This window comes from Microtus oregoni, unplaced genomic scaffold (genome assembly GCF_018167655.1).
Source record: "Microtus oregoni isolate MIOR12 unplaced genomic scaffold, Mior012 000031F_ref0000149, whole genome shotgun sequence".
Classification (NCBI taxonomy): Eukaryota; Metazoa; Chordata; class Mammalia; order Rodentia; family Cricetidae; genus Microtus; species Microtus oregoni.
Window position 1 is genome coordinate 27,639,673 of NW_024543090.1, and position 18,667 is coordinate 27,658,339.

At 41.8% G+C, this 18,667-nt stretch overlaps 1 protein-coding gene across 1 annotated transcript in view; it reads right to left on the reverse strand.

The window, feature by feature from the left end:
* Atp8b4 (ATPase phospholipid transporting 8B4 (putative)) overlaps positions 1–18,667 on the reverse strand; it is a 151,978-nt gene that overhangs the window by 65,132 nt on the left and 68,179 nt on the right. Inside the window, exons 11-14 of the mRNA XM_041679239.1 lie at positions 17,052–17,248; positions 12,709–12,917; positions 8,397–8,443; positions 2,658–2,823 (exon numbers count right to left, since the gene is read on the reverse strand). Coding sequence (XP_041535173.1) covers positions 2,658–2,823; positions 8,397–8,443; positions 12,709–12,917; positions 17,052–17,248 — 619 coding nt within the window. The remainder of the gene's footprint in view (positions 1–2,657; positions 2,824–8,396; positions 8,444–12,708; positions 12,918–17,051; positions 17,249–18,667) is intronic.

Consider the following 18,667-nt stretch of genomic DNA (forward strand, 5'->3'; position numbering starts at 1 on the left):
GCTTAAACAAATAATTTTTAAAAGACATAAAAACTCTTTGTGGCAACTTTACTCACAAAAGATGGAATAATCTAACTGTGTATTAACAGAGAACTGGAAAAGGTTGTAGCATGTTCATACAGGGAAATGCTACTTTAATAAAAAAGAAATTAGTAACTGAGATACCAGTAGCGATGACAGAACACGGCACACAGAGTATATACTGTACAGTTCTGCTTATATGGAGGACAAGAAGGGCAAACTCATCTTTAGTGATGGAAGTCATGACAGAGCTTGGTTGGGCTAGAGTTTCTAGAAACTAAATAGGAAGGTCAGGAGCAACTTCGCTGCAATGATGGAAGAAATTTATGTCTTGATCCAACCAATACTTCTAGGGATATTTGTAGCTGTCAAAGCTAACCCAATTTCAATGTTTATGCATGTGTATGCATGCGTGTACTTTGAAGATCTGGGAACTTCAATGTATTGAGTTGTAGCACAATGTAAATTTTTAATAATACCAGAATTGAAAATGAATCTACAAATGTGAGAACTATCTGAAAGATAAAATGCCAAATTGGTCAATAAAGAAACAAAGATAGAGGAGGAAAAATAATAGTTCAAAACAATTGCAGAAGAAAAATGAAGGCAGAGGTGAGAGAAAGAAAGCACCAATAGTCTCCAAACTCAGTCAACAAATGGGAACAGAATCTTGGAGGCCTCGTTAGTTAAACTACTTAAAGAGCTCCATTCAGCACTGCTGGACACTGGGCTCCTTCTCCAGCCAGCTCACTCTGAATGGCAGGTTGAAGCAATACTTCTTCTATGGATGCATCCTTAAAAGTATTTTTCTACACTGGTTGGGTTCAAGCCACCTCATAAAAAGGTCAAGACCTGAGTCTGGGACCCAAGACCAGAGGTGAGAGAATGCAGTCGCGTCAGACTACCACAGACTAGGAGGTGAATGAGAAAGCGAACCTATACATAATTCTACCTCTAATAAGAGCCCTGGCAGACTCCTTGTCCTGTCCCTGGAAAAGTAAGACAGTAGCATAGGTGACATGACTTCCAGAACAGAGACTCCATATCCAGAAGGTCAGTTACATGATCCTCTTCATCCATACAATCTTGAGCAACAGATTGAAGCAATAAATGCCATTCGCCAAACAGGAATTCTCTCACACAAAGAGGAACAGACAACCAGAAATCACCAAACACTTGAGAACAACACAAAAGTTAGATGCAGAAGAGGGGGAGGAAGGGAGCGAGTGAGGAAGGGGGGGAGGCAGAGAGGGAGGGAGGGAGGGAGGGAGGAAGGGAGAGAAGAAGAGAAAAGACAAAGAAAGAGAGACAAAGACAGAGAACGACAGAAAGAGAGAGAAAATACTCAATAAAATACAGTATACTGGATGAAACAAAAGCAAATTTCAAATTAACTATAATTAATATCCTCAATGAGATCTAAAGAATATCATAACATTAATGGAAAACAGATTGCTATTAAAATGAAATAGGGTTTGGGAAATGAAATAAGCTCAAAAGGCAGAAATAAAAGAGACCTCCTTAAGGCAATTCCCAGAAGGGAATATAATAATTCCTTGTGGTGTTAATATTATAAAGATCAATTAAAGCCATAAATAAAATTATGTGGATCTTCAAAGCAATTAAAATCTAAAGAATGGGTTAACCCAGCACTTATTACTTCCTTGGGTAGTAATTTTAACTTAATATTTGGTAACAGAAGTAAAAAAAAACCTACAGGTGAGACCGTTAGGCTTCAAAGGAAGAAGCTGCTTCTCCGACATCATGAATTACCTCCCAGCATCAAAATGGAAAGTAAGCCAGCTTGTTTTGATGCATTTTATGAACTTGAGCTCCACCAACCATGTAACATGAAAGAGGCCTTGACCAGAATGATGACCGCAGTGCTTTAACATAAGTTTACCCCCATTCTATGGTCATCTTTATCCATTAGACGTTCATGTGTCATGTGACTCAACTCTGTTACCCATTTGTTCTGGGTTCTAGAAGCTTCACAGTCAAATGTGGTGCTCAATCAAAAGAAGCATTTCATCCAGCTGAAGGACATACTTGGAGCTTTCTTTTCTTATTTATTTATTTTTTTTCTGTAGCTTTGGAGCCTGTTTTGGAACTAGCTCTTGTAGACCAGACTGGCCTCGAACTCACAGAGATCCTCCTGCCTCTGCCTCCCAAGTACTGAGATTAAAGATGTGCGCCACCACTACCCAGCCTGGAACTTTCTATTGGTACTGTATCTTTTTTTCTTTAAAGTATTTATGGGGCCTGGAGTGATGACTCAGCAGTTAAGAACACTGGCTGCTCTTTCAGACAATCCGGGATTCATATCCCAGCACCCACATAGCAGCTCACACCTATCTGTACCTCTAGCCCCAGGTGATCAGACACCCTCTTCTGGCCTCCATGGGAACTGCACACAAGTGGTGTACAGACTCGCGTGTGGGCAAAACACCTATACACATAAATAAAATTAATACAAAATAAAAATATTTCCTTGTTTATGAGAAGCACCCAGGATAAAAACAAACTGTTTGGAATAGTCTACCTTTATTTAGTTCAGAAATCTTTCCATTTTAATATCAGGGCTTATCTTTGTTATATTTTTTAAAAGATTCCCTACTCGAGCACACTTCATTTACCTGCACCGTCCTCCTCTGACATTACAGTGTGGCAGAGAGCAAGCAAGCGAAGGAATTCGTGCACTTTGGGGTCCCCCAGGTCAATGGCTTCCATCAGACTGTGGTTAGAGAAATGAAGCACTCTTTCTGACTGACATTTGCCTGGGACGTCCACAGCCTCCCTTTTCTGCAAGAGAACACCACCACTGAGTCAAGCTTTTTCCAACAATAATCCATTGTTGTCTTTTCATTTTTGACCTTTGTACTCTTCATGGGGCTGTTACTTTTTAAAAACACCTTACTCCCAGACCCAAAAAGATGAATATGGGATGTACTCACTCATAATTGGTTTCTAGCCATAAACAAGGGTCACGGAGTCTACAATTGGTGATCCCAAAGAAGCTAAGTAAGAAGGTGAACCAAAGGAAAAACATATAGTTGTCCTCTTGGCTATGGGAAGTAGACAAAATTGCCGGGGAGAAAATTGAGATCTTGGGGGTGGGGTGGGATGGGGGTAAGGGGAGATGGGGAGAGAAAAGGGAGAAGGGGAGAATGGGGGGAACTTGGGGAAAAAGGAGGATTGGGATAAATGAAGGTTAGATAGGGGAGCACGGAAGCACAATTCTTAGTTAAGGGAGCCACCTTAGAGTTGGCAAGAGACTTGAACCTAGAGTGGCTCCCAGATGCCCAAGCCGAGGTCCCCAGTTAGTTCCTTGGGCAGCTGAGGATAGGGAACCTGAAATGACCCTATCCTATAGCAATACTGACGAATATCTTGCATATCATCATAGAACCTTTATCTGGTGATGGATGGAGATAGAGACAGAGACCCACACTGGAGCACTGGACTGAGCTCCCAAGGTCCCAAGGAGGAGCAGAAGGAGGGAGAACATGAGCAAAGAAGTCGGGACCACGAGGGGTGCACCCACCCACTGAGACAGTGGAGCTGATCTATTGGGAGCTCACCAAGGCCAGCTGGACTGTGACTGAAAAAGCATGGGATAAAACTGGACTCTCTGAGCATGGCGAACAATGAGGGCTGATGAGAAGCCAAGGACAATGGCATGGGGTTTTGAACCTACGTAATGTGCTGGCTTTGTGGGAGCCTAGCCAGTTTGGATGTTCACCTTCCTAGGAATGGACGGAGAGGGGAGGACCTAGGACTTACCACAGGGCAGGGAACCCTGACTGCTCTTTGGACTGGAGAGGGAGGGGGAGAGGAGTGGTGGGAGGGGGAGAAGGGTGGGAGGAAGGGGAGAAGGGTGGGAGGAGGGAGAGAAGGGTGGGAGGAGGGGGAGGGAAATGGGAGGCTGGGAGGAGGTGGAAACTTGTTTTTTTTTCTCCTTTTCTCAATAAAAAAATGGAAAAAAATAAAAATAAAAACACCTTACTTTAAAAAAAACATAAAACCATTAATTAATCCCAAATTGTTTGAAAAATATAAACTCTAATATCCATTTCACATGCTGCTGTGTAGCAGAGTAAGGCTTCCATCCCAGAGGGAAGTTCATAAATACATGGGCTGTTAAGGAGGAGGTGAAACATTTCACCCTGCAAAGAAGATTATTCTTTTTTTTTTTTTGGTTTTGTTTTTTTGTTTTTCGAGACAGGGTTTCTCTGTAGCTTTGAAGCCTGTCCTGGAACTAGCTCTGTAGACCAGGCTGATCTCGAACTCACAGAGATCCGCCTGCCTCTGCCTCCCGAGTGCTGGGATTAAAGGCGTGCGCCACCATCGCCCGGCTAAGAAGATTATTCTTAAACTCAGCGAGGACACAACTCAGAATAGCTTCAGGAAGTCCCTGAAACCAAATAGATCCAATAGACCCCCCTCCTTCCACAAGTATATAAGCAGTAAAGACGTGTATAAGCCGTGAAGGATGCTCACCAACCAGAAACACTGCCTGAAAGGGCCAGAGACCAGCCAGGCTGCCTGGAAGAGACTCAGACTCACTGAGCTGCCTGGAAAGGACACTCTCCAATCCTGAGCTGCCTGTAGGTTGTATGGGTTTCCAGCTTTCATGAACTGTCACCACTCTAAGGTGGGTTCTGGTAATGCAGCTCTCTGAGATAGTCTGCCATTTTAGTACAATGGCAAGATGGATTGGTGACCCCAAAACAGACGTCTCTAATAGGCAAAATCCTGCTGCCTGGGCAGCAAGGCTATATCCTGTATTATGGGACTTCATGTCCCTGCCAGTCCCCAGACCATAGGTGCAGGGCATGCGGCTCATTCCCACTCCCACGGCCTGGACTCTGGCTGAACTATTTAGTAAAGTGGAAAGAGAGACATGGGACAGGGAGGAGCCCTGGTGAGGGACTTGCAACAAGAGCAGGCTGCAGAGTGAGAGCCAGCAGCCCTCACTGGTGTGTGGCCGTGTAAGATTGAGAGCGTTTCTGTCAGCTTCTACTGCTTGTGAAGCCACCAGTGTCGACCTCTTGGTGTGGGATCTAATTGTCTGTCCCACCAGGCCGGTGAGTATGCCTTCCTGGGCCAGCATGGAGATGAAGGAGCAGGTTAACTGGTAGTTATGGGTCCTCTTCTGCTCACCAGTCTTGAACTTCCCTTTCTTCATGTTCTCCCTGAGACAAACCTCACAGTTTACAGTCTTGGCTTCCACACACTTCAGCATGGTTAGCTAGTACTTTCCTCCACTCATGGGCTCACTGGGCCTTCTCAGGCCAGTCTTCTCTTCACCGTCTGTCTTCTACCATCTCCTTCTCCCCAGGGCTGTTGAACCCTCTTGTCTTGGCTTGGTCTGTTAGAAAATGAGGAACCTTTCCCACCATCTGTAAGTGTCATGGGATTCAGTTCACTACCCTCAGCAAGGTGCAGCAGGCCCGTGCTGATGATGGGACCCAGGTCACTGACATCAGCACCCAGTCAGTTGTGATTGTCTCCTAAAAGCACCTTGGTGATGTGGGAGATGCCAGGCCTAGAAGGCTGTGTTGACCTGACAGAGAAGATGGTGAATGAAAGTATTGCCAATCTTGGGAGCTGTGTCTGTGTGGTCATTGGTAGAGGCAGGAAGGGTGGCCAATATGCAGGCACAGCCACCCCACAGCTGATCTTGATAAACAAGAACTGATAGATCATTATGAGATTCTCGAAGCTTCCCAGCCAAGACATTGATGGTGTTGGGCTGCATCAGCAACAGCTGCCTATCTGAAGAACTTATGATCTCGGCTACTCCGTCCTCTCTGCATGTAGCTAATGGCAGAACTGAGTTCTGCATGTCACCCTTGTCACTTAGTTGTCCTTGCCATGGGAGTGCTGCTGAGGTGGGCACACTGCAGCTTGACTGCAGCCCTTACCTGCTGCCATCTCTTCTCCTGCTGCATAGGGTCCTTGATATAGCTGTGATTGTCCAGAGAGGCTGGTAGCTACTGGACAATGTGGATAGGAGTCAAGGGAACCCCATTGAGGATGCTTCCCAGAGGTTTCACCAATGGATAGAGTTTGCTGGGAGAAGTATGCATTTGAACTCGTAGGCATGAATCAGTCACCTCCTCCGTACCACTTGTGCGGGTGCCCTCAAAGTTAGCTAGGGCCCTGCCTGTCTCCAGTACTGGGGCTGGGGGGTGGGGGGTGGGGTCTTGCCTCTGTCTAGATTGGTCTCCTCAGTCTGAATTGGCTCTGGTTTTGTTACTGTAATCACTGCAGGGCCTGCATGGCTGTTTGTCAGTTCACCTTCAGTACAGATAGCCTAGCGTCATACTTAATCCTGTGACTGGATACCACTTTCAGTAGCAAGGCCTGCATGCTTCATGATAACCCATCAGGCTTCATCTGTCTACTCCTTACCCCTCCCCCAACCCAGGGCTCATGACCAATATGGTGACTTTTCAGCCCAACCAGCTCAAAGATAGGCCCAGAGATGACAATGCGGCCTGCACTGTTTCTTGGAGAGGTGATGTGCTTCCGGCCTGGCATGGCAATTATGTGCTTGACTTGCTTGGGGGCATTGCCAATTGCATAGCCTTGGCTCCCAGGACTGAAGGGCTTTAGTGACATCTTTCATGTGGCCCAGGGTAGGGCCCACATCCTTATTTCTGCAGTTCAGTAACATACTAAGCATGAGTGTTACAATAGCTGAGAATCAGCTGATGGCAAAGGTGGTGGTATTCACGATGCCATCTTCAGTCATATTCCCCACCAGTGCAGAGACCTTACTTGGCTGTGAAGATGAATCCATATGCCGCCCCTGGCATTTGATCTCAACGCCACAGAGCTCCACTTGTACCCTTTGACACCAAAACTAATGGGACTTCCTGACCTGACTAACTTCATTTTGAGAGCAAAATCTGACCTGAAATAGTGTGTGTTTTGCTATAGCCCCCTTTGAACTACTAATACTTATGAATTAGCATTTGCTATTACAAATACAGTAATGTGTTCTGCTGGTAAGCACGCCCTTAAATCTCATTAACCGTCACTAAAGAAAGTGGTGGGTACAACGTATTATTTTTCTACAACCCAAAACTTGGGAATTTCTAACCATTCTTCCCTAAATTTATTACTGGCATGTATTATCGTTTGGCATTTGATTCTGAAGTTAAAAGAACAGATGATCTTCTAACTACTTTTTAAAAGAAAAACAACGCTGAGAGAAATTATCCATTCTGAGATCCGGTTTGTCAACATCTGAAGTAAAATTGCAGCCAGGTGCAGGCTCTTTCATCCTCAAACCAGCTTTATTCTAAAATGAGTAATACTGAATAAATATTATTGATAGTGGGCCAGAAGGCAGGCTAACGGCTTTGTGAATTATGGGGCATACGGATTCTAACAAGCATCTGGAACAGGCGCTATTTCCCCCAATTTAAGATGAGAATCTGAATTCTCAAGGCCAGCTATAGAGGAAGTGGCAAAGTCAGAACTGAGCAGAATTTTCTGTTTTAAATATTTTGTAGCTACAGCTTCTAATCTAACTCTTGATTATTTCTGTACCCAAACACAATTTAATAACCACCACCATTTATCACATTTGCATTATTCTAGCTTTTTTCATGTAAGCGTTTGTTATATCTTGAATGTAATAAATATTGAATGTCCTTGAAAAGTCCATGTATGGAGAGTTTGGTGTCCAGAGGGGTCATGTCAGGCAGTGCTATGAACCTTTAAAAGGAGGCAATCCCAGTGGGAATGACTTTGATCATTTACAGTATGTCCTTGAAGGGATTATATGCCTCTTTTTTTATATGATTCAAAATGTAACTGCAATATCTAGCAATCTGCAGACACCCATGCATTTTTATGTAGTAATTCCATTTATTAAAATGCATTCCATAAGACACCCCAACATTGTGAAGCAACATAAGTACGCAGTTTTCTTCTGAGTTTTCTTTACTATCAAACTATAAGAAACATTTCATATTCCCATTAATGCTTCTTTATATATATATTGTAGGACATAGATATAACAGGTTATAATTTAACAATTGAAAATAATAAGCACTTAAAATTGATCTCTTACGGTTTCTGAGGCTGAAGGTTAAGGAAGAGTGTGCATATTCTACCATCACACATTTATAAACAGTGAAGCACATTTGTTCGCATATGCAAAAATGTCTCTAAAGGTTTGGAGACTGATCAAGGTACCTAGATTAGAGGAAATTTTGAAGCATGTGAATCTATTTCTTTTTGTATTATACTTTATGTGTCTCATGGTGGGTGATACAAATCAGGCCCTTAGGAACGTGTCACACCTTAAAAGCATATACAGTTTAAAATTAAAACAGAGAATGAAATGTCTTCTCTACCTTAGTTATTTCTTTCTTCTGGCCCAGGTCATCTAGTACTTCACCTGCTAAAACAAACATTGAAAGTAAATAGGAAGTAAAATTGAAGCCAATTTAAATACTTAACTTTAGAAAATAAACCTAGTATTTTGTTTTGTTTGGGTTTTGTTTTTTTTTTTACACTTTGGGGAGACTATAATATAACTACATCATTTACCCCTTCCCTTTCCTCTCTCTAAACACTCTTATATACTCCTTCTTTCTCTCTTTAAATTAATGGTCTCTTTTTCCATTAATTTCTATTGTATATGTAAATAAATATATGTAAATATACATATATCCCTAAACACAGCCTGCTCAGTCTGTATAACGTCATTCATATGTATGTTTTCTGGGTTGACCATTTGTATCGGATAACAAATTGGTGTGCTCTTCCCTGAAGCACTACCACTAGCTGGAACAGAATTTCAAGTACTGGCCCAATATTTTTAGCCCTATACATGGCAATTAATGTAGTGAGATGCTTATGCTTAAGATAAAGCTAAAATAAGTAGGCATTAAAAAGAAAATGAAGAGACATGTATCGCCATCTTAGGCATCGCTCAGCCCGCATCAGAGCAGCTTTGTTTTACAGTAGATGGTGATTAAGCCAGAGACCCACAGCTGAGAGGCTGTGGAATTCTCGGTCCTAGAGAGAGCATCTGTATCACACCCCATTCACCCAAGGCTCAGGAGTCATGTCAGAGGAGGGGACAGAGAGATTGTAAGAGCCATAAAAGGTGGATGACTCCAAGGAAACTGTATTCTGGACGCCACAGGGCAGGTATGAACTCAGCATAGTTGAGACACCATGCCTAAGACCTGTATAATCATGCCTAGGTCATACAAAACGCCAGTGCGGAGAGGGGATGTGGTCACCAAGTCACACTCCCAGCTAAAGATCTGTTGTAATTTGATAGCTACTGGCAGAGGGGAAGTCAGTTTTCTTCATGAGTGCAGCCTCTAGTGGGTAGAATATCCTTCAGTAATGCCCACACATCCAAGAGCAGAAATATGTGCAGCATACTTTAAGCTTGATGATGGGTTAAAAAAAAAAATAAAGACACCAGGTTGGACGGGTAGGGAAGGTGGCAGGAATCCAGGAGTAGTGCTGGGACAGGGTGAATGTGATCAAAACACATTGACGAAATTCTCAAGGAACTAACAACAAATGAGCAAACAATAAAATGGGGAACACTGAACGATAATGCTCCCCATAAGAGCCATAGACTCACAAAAACCCCAGTGCCTGCCCTGGGAAATCTCCTTTTGATCTGGTGGTCAGGGTGAGTCCAAGAGCCTTAGAAAACAATATAGATAGGCATTGCCCTTGGTTATCTCCCAGAACTTAAACGCAAAATCCTACACTAAAGACACTTCAGACACAGGACTTGGAGGAATCAAGCTGGAACTAACCTGGAAGACTCTTCCCTGAGAACTAATTTTAATAGTATATGAACATATTATGTGAGCTTTCAAAGGGAAAAAAAAGAACCCTTATTCTACATTGCTGTATGTTGGAAGTATACAGTTACTTTTATTTTTCAGGGGTCACAGTTAAGAGATTACCTTGAGTCTCAGAAGAGACTTTGGGCTTTTGAAGTACTCTAGGAGTGTTGAAGACTATAGGAACTTTTGAAGTCAAATGGAGCACATTTTGTACCATGAGCTGTCCATGAGCCTAAAGGATGGCCATGAGCCTTAGGGAGCAGAGCTGAATGCCATGGTTTGAGTATGACATGTCACTCATAGGCTCCCATGTTTGAACACCTGGTTCCCAGCTGGTGGCACAGTCTGGGAAGGTTGTGGAACTTTGGGTGTTTTTCTAACCTTCCCCTGGTATTTGAAGGGCTGACATGATTGAGTAGGACTCTTTTTTTTTTTTTTTACAGTAGAGAGGGATTTGCATCCACCTGTACCAGATACTTACATCATCACTTTCAACAACCTGGCATCAGGAAGCCTTTAAAGCAAGTTTTATGGATAAGGAAGTAGAAGAAGAAAGTCAAAAGTGGAATGACTATATAATAAAAAGTTAGTATGGTGGGAATTTATAACCATGTCTTTTTCTTCACATATAACTTTGTGACAATGATATTTGATGTTTGCTTGTGCTTTTTCTGGGGTGCAGGTCTAAGCTATGAAGGTAGCTCACCTGCCATGCAGGAGGAGTCCTTGAGCTAGTAATGAATCTAGTCAACCTCCTGAAACACAAATCTCGGGTTCACATGGTCACGGTCCTATCATAATCACACAGGCATTAATTCTAATGAAATGTTGAAAAGAAGAGAAACAATTGTGTCTTTGTACTAAATGGTCCATTTAGTACATTGCAGGACTTGTGATAAAACAGAAGAAAAATTAAAGTCTAAGGAGGTAGTAGTTCTGAGTCCAAACACAAGCTATGGATAATTATGCTGGCTAGTTTTCTGTCAACTTGACACAGGTTAGAGTCATCAGAGAGGAGGGAGCCTCAACTGAGAAAACGCCTCCATAAGATCAGCTGTGGGGCATTTTGAAAGTCAGTGATTGATGTGGAAAGACCCAGCCCATTGTGGGAAGTACCATCCCTGGGCTAGTGATCCAAGGTTCTATAGTCACACAGACTGAGCAAGTCACGTGGAGCAAGCCAGGAAGCTGCACTCCTCCATGGCCTCTGTGTCAGCTCCTGCCTCCAGGATCCTGCCCTGCTTGAGTTCCTGTGCTGACTCCCTTCCATGATGAACAGTGATGTGGGAATGTAAGCCAAATAAGCCCTTTTCTCCCTACATTGCTTTGGTCATGGCATTTCATCACAGCAACAGTAAACTAAGATGACAAGTCAGAGTAAAAAGCTACAATTTCCCAAAGCCCAGATCTATGATTCAAAACAAGATTAAGCTGTGCCCAAATTTAAAAAAAAAAAATTCTGAGCAGTCTGGAGGTGTGCAAGAAAGAACATGTTTTAAGGGTATAAATATATTATAAATTATAATCAGGGCCAAAAGAGGATATTTAACCCTTTCCCTTCCTTTCCTATATACTATGAGGGAAATTACAAACTTTCATAGGCTTTTTAAAATATGAACATTTACAAAGATCTTAAGACCTCTACTTGAAAATGTCAAAAAAGTTGTCTCTAAAAGTAGTCTGCAATAAACATTTCTACAAATGGCCTTTGGCCCACATGTCTAATAGTTTCAAACTGCTTCTCAGAAAAGATGCTACTTATGCTAATATGAAGAAAAAAGATCCTTAAATTTTATGATATCCTCTAATATTCTTAAATATTCTTACTTACACTACTATTTAGGTCAAGGCAGTATTCTTAGAAAGCCTCTGAAAATAATGCCCATACATTTTCAGTAATGGTTCTACGCTATTTACTAGGAATGATGGGACTATAAGGCATGCAAGAGGGCTTAGGCTGGAGTTGCCATGTCCACTCCCAAAGAAGGCAGGATATGCAGCAAGGAGTGCAAAGGAGCTTAGGAGACCATTACTGCAGGGGTGATGGTGGTAGGGTTCAAAGAGGGGGAAGTCAAAAGGCAGAACAGTGCTTCTCCATCCCTTGTTTTCCTTCAAGGTCAAATCCTGCTTTAAAATATTGGCAATGTGTGACGTTTTCTTCCCATTAGGAGACAAAGAAAACATAATCTCTCTTGGAGCTCCTTGACTTCCCAAAATATCTTGACTTTCATGAATTAAGGTAAGAGATTCAGAAGAACACTGTGGAAGGCCCCATTGGGCTCTCATATTCTCTATGAAAGAAACTGTCTACTAACTAGCTAATACCCGGTTCAGAAGGGCCAGGTATAAAAAGAATGCTTGAAAACCCAAATACAGATTATTTATTCACATAGAAGGATGGATAGGGGAACTTGGCTGTGAAGGAGTCTTAGAAAGTATGCACTTCAGGAAATAAATATTAAATTTCATCACAAACACATGTATTGACATTGGTCCCACAGAAAACCATGAGAGGAAGCAAAAGACATTGGCTTAATAAGATAAATAATGCTAGCTAAAACTCATCCTTCCAGGGAATTGGGCCTCTGGAGCATTACAGAGAAAAGCCACATGAAAGAGTATCAAAGGGAACCGTCTCTACCCATGAATGGGCAACAGATCCTAAGTTTCATCAAATTGTTCCAAACGTGTACAGTAACTAGTTATGGGTATCCATTACCCTCCAAGCATCATGGCAATGTTTAATAAGAAAGCCATGATGAGTTGGGTAATGGAATATTATTTTTAATGATGTTGCTTATTTATTTATTAAGTTATTGCTAAGAAGAAGAAACTATTCCCTTACCATAGACTCTCCCATTGATGGAACATTTTTTGAAAGTCATGATGTTTTGAGTGAGAGTTCCTGTTTTGTCGGAGAAAATATATTCAATCTGGCCCAGTTCTTCATTGAGTGTGGTCGTCCGGGCCTCGGCAGGCATTGCCTTGGCGGTGTAATACATCTTCCGGTCCCAGTTTATAAAATAACTGTGTCCCAGGCGGATTACTTCCACGCTGTGGTCCGTTAAGATGAGAAAGAAAGAAAGAAAGAAAGAAAGAAAGAAAGAAAGAAAGAAAGGAAAGAAGGAGGGACGGAGGGAGAAAGGGAGGGAGGGAGGGAGGAGAAGAAAGAAAGAAAGAAAGAAAGAAAGAAAGAAAGAAAGAAGAAAGATTCCATCAACATCTGAACACCATGCTTTGCCAAATTCCTCATGGGTTTCAAAAACAAAAAATGTAAATGCTCTGTCCCTAGGTCCTAGCGACCTTCAGAAATGCCTCAGCTGAGAATCTGTTATCTGTTCATAAACCTTAGTGTCCAAGTGATTTCCTCACAAGCATCATAAGGCAAAATGGCTGCCTCATCAGGAAACCTCAAGCAATGGCCTGTGGTTCTCGATGTTGAATCAAGCCCAGTGGAGAGTTTTGTATGACATGTTAATTTGAAACTCCATCTGCGTCTCAGAGTGAACAAACCCTTACTGAAGTTTGGCATACATCTAGCTGGAAGAAATGCATTCTAAGATATTGATCGGGTTTTGTTTTGCAAATAAGCCAGCAGTAAATCTCTATTAAGTAGCGAGCAAAACGTGATGAATCTTGACTAAAAACAGGGTTTCCCACTTCCTTTCTTGCATTCCAGTAATAACTTATATATTCAAGCTCCAGAAAGGCAAAGTTTGCAGACAAGGGTCTTAGTCCAAAGTTGTCATCTCTAATGCCAGATTGTGACAAAATGAGGCACGGCTCTTTAGGAGACTTTATGGAGGGCTTCTCTAAGGTTTGTGCTAAATTGTTCACTGCTTTCATAAAACTAAGTGCAACTTCAATAAAAAAAAAGATACATTTTCCTAGGAATTTCATTTTGAAAAGCACTTCTATTGATGACATAAAGTGATTTTATTCAGTTTTCCTTTGTTTTTATATAGTTCCACACCACACCTGAACAGATTTGTTCCTGGACATTATGTAATTTTACTGATAGGAGAAGTTTTTAAATTATTATTGACCTAAATGAAAGCTTGAAAATCTCTCTCTCTCTCTCTCTCTCTCTCTCTCTCTCTCTCTCTCTCTCACACACACACACACACACACACACACACACAGAGAGAGAGAGAGAGAGAGAGAGAGAGAGAGAGAGAGAGAGAGAGACATCACTCACATTATTAGAAGCTTAGATGAATTCCGGCAGTGGTGGGAATTATTTTGGATGCCCAGGTTCATAATCACTTGCATGCGTTATTTTTTTTTTCTGGATAGGTTTATTTTAGTTTGAGCTTCCTGTCTTTGCTCACCGGATTTAAATTCATGTCTTTATATATTAACAAGAGCTTTCAGAGGAACATAAAACTGTACTGATAATAGCAGCATCTATAGTTTATTTCTTATCTTTTTTTTCTCATCTGCACTTGAAGAAAGCTGGGTGATGCGCACATCTTCCTTGTGTCCTGAACGCTGTACATCCAGTTCTTCAAGTACACTGGGAGCATCTACACTTCCAGCTAAGGGTGGTATGAGACAAGGTCATCTCCGAGTTTCTCCCATGCTGCAGTACAAGCCAATGGAAAGCTGCAAAAATCCCTCACATTCTGGGGCCTTAAAATCGCCTGTCGAGAATGTGGGTCTCCGTTTGGCTTGGGAAAAGAGGGTCTAGGAGGGAGACAGTACAACATGCAGCCCTCTCCTTCACACCACACACACACACACACACACATACTCACACCCTGTGACTGGGCCTTTCTTAATGCATAAACACACTGACAGCATGGAAATATCTTTTTCAAAATAAATGTCTTTGCTCACCTGGAACTGTTAACTGTTCAAAGTGAATCACGAACTCTCGCCATCTGGCACTGGTTTATGTATTGTACCTATCCAAAAGCCTCATAGAGGTTTTTGTGGATGCCTTCAGCCCTCATCACAGAGACACCCGGCAGTTCTCTGGTCCTGCATCACGGTGTTTAAGCACTTAGGACCAAACAGCTTGAAATTTCTTGGACCACTCTTCCCATTGGGTTGAGATCACAGTTATTCAGCACGAGGGAAGTCTCAGCTTTTCATCATCACCAGTCCCAAATCCCACACGGTTTAGAGACAGAGAAAACAGGGTGCAGGGGCCAGCTGTTTGGATTTAGACCTTCAGATCTTCATTCTGACTATGCAATTAGTTATGTAATTCTGACTAAATAAACTCCCCATTTCAACAGAGCCTTTTGAGAAGATCCGGGGGGGGGGGGGGGGACACATAAACTAGATAACGTATGTGACGCTCCTTATGCAAAACTTTGAAAAAGGAAGCAAGGCCATCTATGGAATGTGGCAAGGCCTCATATTCATGTTACATTATAGAGCACCGAGAATGGTTTTGAAATCAGAAAACACGATGCAGAAGAAGGTTGTGAAAGCAAAGTGCTGGGCCAACATCAAATAAATGTAAACACATATACATAGAACAGTATCTAAAGGTAAGTGCTATGATTTGGATACAAAGGAATTCAGAAATCAATTATTTTTAATGTCCTCATTTTCTAGAGCAGCACATATTTGACAAATACAAGACAAAAAGAAGCCAAGTACTTTCATGAAGGCCGGGGATATTATTACCAATGCTAACATCAAAAACCTGGGCTGCAAATATTATAAGTATGGTTTTTGGCTAACAACTACTTACTAAAAGTATCCTTAAAAATAAAAGGGATGCTAACCTGGGAATCTAGCTGTGTTTAAAAAAACAAAAACAAAAACAAAACAAAACTACCTCTCAAAACATTAAATGAAAACTACCAAAGCAGTACAAGAAAGACGATACAAAGAGCCTGTGTCCTCCACAAGGGCATAAACTACGCATACACAGATGGTAAGGCACTGTACGCATGTGCAGATGGTAAGGCACTGTGCGCATGTGCGGATGGTACACCTCTGTCACATTGGTTATTAGCACACGAGAGGAAAGCTACAAAGTTAATATAGCTTTTATGGGAAAGAGCAGCCTTTACTACTGGCTTTGTAATGGGGTTCAAGCACGAGAGAGTCTCGGTATCAAAGATGAGCCAGCAGAATACAGATCACACAGGGCTCAGGCTGCCCACAGCTACAGAAGGCCCGGAGTGATTTGTGGTGCTGTGGCCACATGCCTCGACTTCAAGTCAATTTCCCATCACTTGACATTTCAGCTTCCTGACCTCTATCCAAAACAAGAGTGAATTTTCTTCATAACTTCCCTTGTTTCACTGAAGCTCAGTTTTTGGAAAGAGAAAAAAGAGGTTAGTCATAATTAGTGGAGATTCGGAGCTGGGGGTTTTGTATGTTGTTAAAGTCCTGATGGCAAGGACTGACAACCAACCAAGTCCTAGCTCGGCTCCAGGATCTCTGGTACTGGCTGACTCAGTCTTGGAAGAATTGGAGGATGTCTTGGGGTAGATCTATCTAAGTCTCATAGAGCACACTCATTCACACACACACACACACACACACACACGCACACACACATCTGCATGGAGAAATGGGAGGTGGAAGCAGGGAGGAAAACATGCATATGTTTGGAGAAAGAAAACACATACATAGGGAGCAAACATACACTCACACAGAGAAAGAGAGAACACAAACACAAGAAAGATGAAGGCAGATACAGACAATGACAGACAATTTTAATAACGCTTTGTGGGACTAGATCTAGAAATTGTAGATCAGGACAGTGGGAAAGATGAACTATACTTACCTAACAATGGCCAAGGACTACCACCTTACTGTGAGTCCTTTCTGTATTTATAATGGCTGCCAATAATAAGGTAATTTTCCCATCATTACAGGGCTAATGAGTGATAGGCAGGAGCACCTGTCTCCTGGCACCTGCAGCAGACCAATGACAGGGGACCACATCTCAAAATATCCCAGGTTTTCTTTTTCTTATCTTAGACCAGCTAAATTTTATCAATCAGATTGCAAGAGAGTAGCGCAATTTACATGTTCCAAAGAAATGCATTTCTAAGAAACCTTACTAATGAAGGAGAAAATAAAATACATTCATTGTGATTTTTTAAAAAGTACGGGTTAAACAGAATTAAAGAGCAAAGTCACCTCATTCCTAACACACGCAGCAGATCACACAGAGGGGGAGTGATAAAGTGATTCCATTGCAGTGTAAACGCTCACCTCACATATAACGAAATGGGCACAAGTGTGTTGAGGATGATAACGTATGACCAGAAAGTTAAGAATCCTGAGAATAAGGAACTCTTCTCGCCTTCGCTCCGAAAGAGGAAAGTTCTGAACTGGTCTCCAATTTTACTCTCCCAGATTGAATTTCCTATTGCAAGAATAATTCCCAAGCATACCAGAAATCCAAAAATCTGAAACAAGAATAGAAGTATAGAAGTGAAGGTTAACGTGAACCCTAAATTTGTCAAATCAACACAATGTAGCTACAAATCAATTTCCCATAAGAAACTATCATTTGAAAATCAAATTATAAAAACCTTTTCTTACTTAAAATAAAGCATATGAATAAATTTCATATGGCTAAAATATGACATGCATTTTCTCCGCTCTCACTAAGGCAGATACGAATATTCACAGATTAAAAACAAAAGAATAAGCACAGAAAAGACTATGCTGCAGATTGACCCCTATCACAAAGGCAGCTACAAACCCTTACTCAGAAAAATCACGTTTCAATGCTTTAGGTCCAAGGCTTGAAGTCCCTAGAGGTGCCCTAGAGGTCCCAGGGCACATCTGCTGTCCAGCTATAATGTACTGTAATGATTCACCTCAATTGATAGTGTGATTGATAGACTTTAGGATCAACATGGAAACAAGCCTGTAGCTAACTCTAGATGATCTAGACTCTATTAATTGAAGAGGGACGACCCACCTACATGTGGGCAGCGACAACCCACCACCAGTTGTTCCCAGACTGCTTAAATGAGAGAGCAAGCTGAGTGCCAGCATCTCTCTGCTCCCTAACAGTGTGTGTCACGTGACCAGCTGCCTCCTGCTCCTTCTGCCACGTCTTCACCACCATGAATGGCTGCATCCCCAGAGCTGTGAACCAAGCTGAATTCCTTTTTTAAATGACTTTTGTCAGGTGTTTGATAACAGCAACAATATGAGCAACTACTACCCCGACTGGTGCTCCCTCTCACCACCTCACACTTGGAGCTCTTTGCTGTGGATCTGCCCACAAATCCTTACACGGGGACAGCAGAAAATAGGATGAGCTGAAACACCTTGTGATGTAGATACTTTGTGTTTGAAATCTTTGAAATAAGTAGGAGATAAGGCAAAAATGGGTACCAGATTTTAACATCACCATTACTATCAGAATTAGAAAAGCAAACATTTTAGAAGTACATCAATCAGAGGCAAGGAAGTCATCAGTGAATCTAAACCCTCAGTCTCACAGATTAAGGACACAAATGTGGTGTCCTAAAAATGAATCTGGGGAGATTTGTTCTGCTAAGAGTTCCTCTATGTCAGAGGCTCACACTAGTCACTCTTGAGGCAGAAGTGGATGTACAAAGTAGGAATGTGTCAAATTTTTCTCCAATAAAGACTTTTCCTGAGGTCTTTAGCTGTTTTCTTCTTCATTCTCATGAATAAAATAGAATATGAAGACAAAGTTGAAGAAACCCTTACTGAAGATATATTAGAAAAACTAGATATGAGAGAAAAATTGTGTGTCCCCTATACCCTACCAATTTGGTATCTACATCACTGTAGCTTCTCCTTTTTTTTTGGTATCTTCTCCTTTTAACAGTTGGTATTATAAA